General features: G+C 35.2%; 1 protein-coding gene across 1 annotated transcript in view; it reads right to left on the bottom strand.

Annotated features, from left to right (window-relative positions):
• The window catches only part of LOC146967173 (transmembrane protein 150A-like), a 23,917-nt gene extending 22,456 nt beyond the window's left edge, over positions 1-1,461 (bottom strand). Inside the window, exon 1 of the mRNA XM_085761574.1 lies at positions 1,375-1,461. Coding sequence (XP_085617700.1) covers positions 1,375-1,439 — 65 coding nt within the window. The 5' untranslated portion in view covers positions 1,440-1,461. The remainder of the gene's footprint in view (positions 1-1,374) is intronic.
• Positions 1,462-7,087: the final 5,626 nt, after the last annotated feature.

The following is a 7,087-nucleotide window of genomic DNA, read 5'->3' as shown; positions in this document are numbered from 1 at the left end:
TCGCTAATGCTAAGCTTTAAAACAGCATCTTTTTTAGGCTACTATAGACATCAACAGGTCCAGAAACTTTCACTCAGCAGAAAAGAAAAGTAATGACGGAAACACCGTAGCTTAAAACAGCTCCATGTTAAATGAACATTTAGCAATTTGCTGAGGCTAAGTTTAGAAATAGCTCTTTAAATAGCTTAAATCTGGTGTTGATCTGTCTCTTGAAACATTCTGAGTTGATCATTTAACAATAACTCATGTTTTAATTGCTTCTTTTCTTCTACTGAAATTAGCATGCTAACAAGCTAGCCCTATCTATACGGATCTTGTTGCTTCAAATCTGCCCTGAAGACACAGATAAAAGTATTATGAGAGTTTAAGCTCCATCAAACTTGTAGGTCTACTTGTTTTTTTTTTTTTAAAAAGGAGAAGCAAATGTTTGCCATGAGAGATTATGAACTTTAGAGGTGCTGATTGTCATTTACACAAAGCTAGCTGTTTACCGCTGTTTCCAGTCTTTATGCTAAGCAGTTCAGTCTGACTCACATAAGGGTGATTCTCTGACTTTGGTGCACTTTATGTCCCTCAGGTTTAGCTCAAAGATTTTTGAATAAACTAACATTTACTTTCTTTTTTCTTTTTTTTTTTGCCTTAAAGCCATAAATTGATAGATCCACGTGTCTTTGGATTATAAAACACAATGGAAATCTTTTTTTTTTTAGGTTAGGTTGCAAGGAGTAGGCTATAGCAGCCAAATTTGTATGTCGCTGACCAGAGTCATATGTTTTCATTGAATTTAAAACAAATAAAAATTGCAATTAACCTATTTTTTTGTGAATATAATAATTTCCCAGACTACTTTAACTAAAACAATACAACAATCTGAAAAAATGTATCAATTATTTATGAAACAACAATATTTCATCATGTCCCCAAGTTTTGTTCAACCCTGTAACAGCAAACTTATAGCTACTTTAAGCCAAAATCTCCGACCCTGTAAGAAAAAACACTTTCAGGGGGTTGTTGTTAAAACTTAAAAGGCGTTAAAAGGTATTAAAAAGTTTTTTTCTTTTCCAAAATCAGACAACCCAAAGCGCACTGACTTCAGAGAAACATCCAGACGTTTGCTCATTTCCACCACATAAGAAGAAGAAGCTGTGCAGCTACAGATGTGACTGTGCAGAGCAGAAGGAATTTCAAGGACGATGTTTCTCCTACACAGTCGCTGAGCAAACAAACTGTTGCAGTTTTCTTTCCAAAAAAGGAAACATGTTCACATACGTATAGCTATGTGAACTTTGAGCGGTTAGCCGGCCGGGTTCAGGTCGCCGCCGTCAGTTCATCAATAGGAGTTTAAATGTAGATAAGTCAGAGGAATGCACTTACACGACCCATATTCCTGTGATGGTGAAGACGGGCAGGCTGACGGGAAGGATCATCCACATGGACATGATGAGCAGCTGCAGGTCGCTCGCTGCAGAAAAACACAACACACAGAAAAACAGTGTCAAACCTCAGTCTGGATGGGCTGATGAAGCTCATGTGATCTGATCAAAGGCTCCAGAACAGCCAGTAAATGCACCTTGTTATGATTTTATTCCCTAAACTTCTATTACTAAAGTCAACAATTAACTTTTTTTGTTTTTTTTCTTTCCAAAATGACATTAGCACCAGTTGAGTTTTAGGGCCCCGGGTGCTTCTGGGGCCCGAACAGCAGCTGCCAATCACACAGTCTGGTTTTCTAAGTGTGTTAAATACACATGTAACAACTAGTTCACAGTATGTTTGTTGTTCTTAACCTGGAAAATTATAATGAATTATCTCCTCGGGGCAGCAAAAACATTCATGGTGTGTCTATAATTAGCTTTTTTCCCCCGGTCAAAATACTTAAAAAGAGATAAAAACTCACATTACAGAAGGTTTTTATTGACTTTCTGTGATTATTTCCTATCAATAAAACATTTGGTCCATGAGATATTGTGGAGAAAATAACATTTTGAAGTTGCAACACAAGATTCAGTCAAAGAAAAGCAGCAAATCTTCACATTAGAGGAAAATCTGAGGTGTCTTTGCTCAGAAAATGATTTTAACCATTAATCAATCAACTTAATGATGAGAAAAAACTAAACAAAACACAACTCTGCCCACACCAGTACGTCTTCCCCAGAATGAGGGAATAAATTAGCTCCATAAAATGCTTCTTTATAAAAGAAAAATAGATATTTATATAACTGGTGGTGCACTGTCCCTATGAAATAAACTAATAAATAAATAAATAGTCAACTTTTCATTTTAGCTCCTGTATATGTGTCTCTGACATCTACAGCTGCACAATAAGTGTGGAAAATATCAAATAATGATCCATTTTCAATGCAAAACTCTATAAAAACAAAATATTAACTTTAATTTTCAGTTTTTTATTAATAAACAGAGAAACCTGTATATAAAAAGGGTTAATAACCTTTGAAAACTCTGTTGTTCGCCTGCTGTGTGTCTTACCTGTAGCTACCTCTGTTTCCTCGGTGTAAAAAGCTTCAGGCTCCGCGGCTCATCTCATCTCATCTCCGAATCCGGGGGAAGAAGTTGGACCAAGTCGCTCCGAGCTGCAGAGTCTGAGCCGCTGCTGTCATGGTCCAGATGTGACAGAATGGGAAGATGATGATGCAGATGTTGATGAAGATGAATTATTAGTATCACAGCAGGGTCGTTCTTCTCTTTTCATTCATTCATCCCTCTCTCTTTCTCTCTTTCCCTCTCCTCCGCTCCTGGTTGTGTAGTGATCCAGTGTGGACGGAGCAGCTGGAGTCACTAACTTTTAACCCCGCCTACACGGGCAATGACCCCCCTCCCCCCCCTCCTCTGCTGGTTTAAATCACATTTACATTCCACTATGATCAAGTTCAAGATATCTAATAATACACAATAATAATAATTTGATCCAGACTGTGTGTGTGTGTCCGTTTATTCTGCTCACACTGTTGTTGTGTTGTGGTCTGCAATTGTTGTGTCCGTCTAATTCCTGGAAACTGATTTTCATTTCAACACTGTGTGTGTGTATGTGTGTGTGTGTGTGGTGTATTCTGGGAGATTGTGTTTCATATGTTTTTTTTGTGTGTGTCTTTTTTTTGAATTTCTTAAACTGCTGTAAATGTTTCCGAGAAAAACTACTATGCTGCCTTCAGGTGTTTCTCGTAAACTGCGGTTCCCAGATGGCTGGAAACTTAAACTTGTGTCATGTGGGGCTGGAAAATGTTGTAATTCACTAACTAGCCTACATTACATGCTACTTTACTTCTGCTCTGCATGGAAAATCTTTGCCTCCAAAAACACACAAACATTTATATATTTAGTTTAAGAAGAATCAGTTTTAAAAGTTCATCAATATTTCATCTCATGGTCTCTTCTTAAGAATCCAGACCTCTGAACGTCTCACTAGTTTCATTTTATTAACAGCTTCAGAACAAAGAGGGAAAATGTATCTGACAGTTTTTTTTTATTAGCTATTACAAAGTAAAGATGAGATTAAAGCACAAAACGTTTTTCTTCTTTTATCTCTTTTAGATTCGTCCTGTTCATCCTGCACCTGTCGGCTTCCTGCTGTGATTAATGTCACTTTCAAACTTTTAATCTTTTATTTTTATTAACCATTATTTATCCTCAAACCATTTTCACCATCATTACTCTTTTTATGTTTTTATTAGCTGTTTTTATGCTTTTATTAGCAACAACAAAATTATGTAAAATAATCTCTTACAAATAAGCAACACTAAAATGTAGAAATAATGTAGGCCTATTTCAAATAATAAGCCTTCATTTCTTCACAGAGGATAATAAAGTTGACCTTGACCTTCATTCACAAACTGATTCAGTCAAGTTCACTTCTGTCAAGAAAAAAAAAAAGTTGAAATACCTAAAATAAAGTAAACTTATTGTGTACCTCAAGTTCAGAATTACCTGTTTTTTTTCCTACGGGCCCTGAAGGCAACCTCACGTGGCTGCTCGCGCGCTTTCCCGTGCCAGAGGTTCACACATCTGTTTCCAATTAGCTGCTGCTGCTGAAGCTGCTGTTTCCAGAGTTTTTTCCTGGTACAGTGAAGTGCTCACGGCCAACAACAACAAAAAACAACCTGTTGCCACTTCCGCTGCTCCGCCACAGGGGGGCGCCACAGGCCAGATAGATAGATAGATAGATAGATAGATAGATAGATAGATAGATAGATAGATAGATAGATAGATAGATAGATAGATAGATAGATAGATAGATAGATAGATAGATAGATAGATAGATAGATAGATAGATAGATAGATAGATCCTGTATTTTAATGCTATTTAATTGTAATGTTTTTTATTTGCACTAATCATTTTATTACAGAGACACTACAGGTGAATAGGTACAATTTTAAATAACAGATATTACCATGAAACTTCCCAAGTTTATCACTAATACATTAAGACAAATATTTTTTGTATTACAAGTTTTGTCAAATGTTATGTTTAAATATGTAAATGAGGCAATATCTGGTGAAATGTGCGCTGATTTGCATACATTTCCAGAACCGAAATCTGAAAAATGGATAAAGGCCCTGTAATGGAAATTTTTAGTATGTAGGCTCCTTGTTTATTCATTTCTACTGTTTTGTGCTCTCTGTCTGATACAATAGAGAGATACATGTTGTGCATGTTCTCACCTAACATCGCCTGATTCTTGTATTTGACGCCTGTTGCTGACCTTGGTGTACATTGTAATCTGTTTCAGCAAGATAAAGTTCACTTGTGGGGTCGGGGGTGTGTATACGATTCTACAAAAATCCTCTGTGTATTTGTGTGTATTTTTTGTTCCATTCCTTGCAGACTGCGTTGCACTTTGTTTGACTGAGAACCTTCTTTGCAAAGAATAAAACCCTTAAAAGACAATCGATCTCAACATCTTTATTTCAGATCTTGCCTAACAAATTTCCACAATAGCCCCTTTCAAAATTCTTCTTTTATTTTATTGACATATTAGAGTCAGAATTTTTTACAGAGGGGATTTGGGATATCTCTTTTTATCACTTTGTAAATGAGAAAATACTGTCACCAGCCCTCCAAAAAAATCTAATTTTGCCCTGTTTTTAGGGATAAAATGTTGTATAAATCAGGCTGTGAATGATATATCAACAAACCCCTCTGTAAAAACCTTAGACAGGAATAAAACTGGAAGGTTTGGTGTCTGTAGGTGCTGCTGAAGTGGAGATTTCTAGCTCAGAGTCTGAGGAAAAACTCAATTTGAGAATAAATCGTACTTTTACGATTGGTTGCAGATACAGAGGAGATGACAGTAGTATTTTAACTTTTGGTGAATTTAGGAGAAATCTACTGACGAAAGAGACAAAATGAAGTAAAATAAAAAGTAGGCTAAACCTTGATGTGGATTTTCTACCATTTCTTTTGACTTTTCTGAAAGAATAGACGTTAAGCCCAAAATCTCAAAATTGATCAGTGCATGAAAAAACAGTGTTTTTGCCTGTAGTGTCTCGCCTTAAGCACCTTTTAACCTTGTTTTGAAAGGTGCTCTACAAATAAAATCATTATTAGAGATAGATAGATAGATAGATAGATAGATAGATAGATAGATAGATAGATAGATAGATAGATAGATAGATAGATAGATAGATAGATAGATAGATAGATAGATAGATAGATAGATAGATAGATAGATAACTTAACTTTTTAAACTGATACTGTTTTGTTATTGTTGTGTCTCTTAGTTTTTTTTTCTTCTGTATTCCTGTATTTTAATGTTATTTTATTATGTATTTTATTGGCACTAATCATTTTAAAATTATTAGAGATAGATAGATAGACAGATAGATAGATAGATAACTTAACTTTTTAAACTGATTCTGTTTTCTTATTGTCGTGTTTCTTTTAGTTTTTTATTCTGTATTCCTGTATTTTAATATTATTTCATTGTTATGTATTTTATTTCCACTACTAATCATTTTAAAATTATTAGATAGATAGATAGATAGATAGATAGATAGATAGATAGATAGATAGATAGATAGATAGATAGATAGATAGATAGATAGATAGATAGATAGATAGATAACTTAACTTTTTAAACTGATACTGTTTTGTTATTGTTGTGTCTCTTAGTTTTTTTTTCTTCTGTATTCCTGTATTTTAATGTTATTTTATTATGTATTTTATTGGCACTAATCATTTTAAAATTATTAGAGATAGATAGATAGATATCGTTCAAATGCCGCAGAGACAATCTGATCTGATCTGATGAGATGAGATAAATAAATATCAGATCACTTCCCTCAGTTTCAGACTGTAACAGTAGCTACAACAAGTGCAGGTTTGTTCGTGCCCGGCTGAAACAATGGACTCTCTGTGCTGAGACACATTCAAAGGCCTGAGCTGAGGACGTGAAATGTACAGTTTCCATCCTCCTCTCACAGCGAACTGAAGAGCTTTTCATCACCAGCACCAACGCTGGTTTGTCTCGACAGTTTAAGGTGGTTCTTTAAAGATGAGTTTTATTGTGAAAAGTTCATTTTAGTGATGCAAAAGCGTTTTTTCTACCACTTCAGTGAGTTTAGAAACATTATTTTAAAGTCAAAAAAAGGACATAGTGTTGCTTTAATGTGGTATAAAATGAATTTTGTCACAATAACAGGAGGTGGATTCATGTTCATGTGATGATGAGACTCATAAACAACCAGGAGGAGTTTTATTTTAAAACCAGGATGAATTTATTTGAACAATATTTTAACATCAACAGCCCTTTAACTGGTTTTTCCCTTCAGCTGAATCCACAGGGGGCGAACAACTCAGTGTGGAGACTTCACACAGAAGAAGAAGAAGAGTGAACGAACAAAGCAAAACAAAACTGTTGTTTGGCACAAAACAAATGATTGATAATTAGTTCAAGTTCAACGATGTCACAACAACGAGGCGTCACATCCTCGGAGTCGTCTTACAGTGATTTAACAGTGGCATGAAATTGGGGATATGCATTCATTTTAAAGGTCCCATATATATTTTTACAGTGTAAAAAAACCCTGATGTCCATGTGTAGTGTGATTATAAAGCAGCTCTAGGTTCTAT

The sequence above is a fragment of the Trachurus japonicus genome, chromosome 19 (genome assembly GCF_045865225.1).
Source record: "Trachurus japonicus isolate A0001 chromosome 19, Traja_1.0".
In the NCBI taxonomy this organism is placed as follows: domain Eukaryota; kingdom Metazoa; phylum Chordata; class Actinopteri; order Carangiformes; family Carangidae; genus Trachurus; species Trachurus japonicus.
This window is presented reverse-complemented; position numbering and strand designations above follow the sequence as displayed.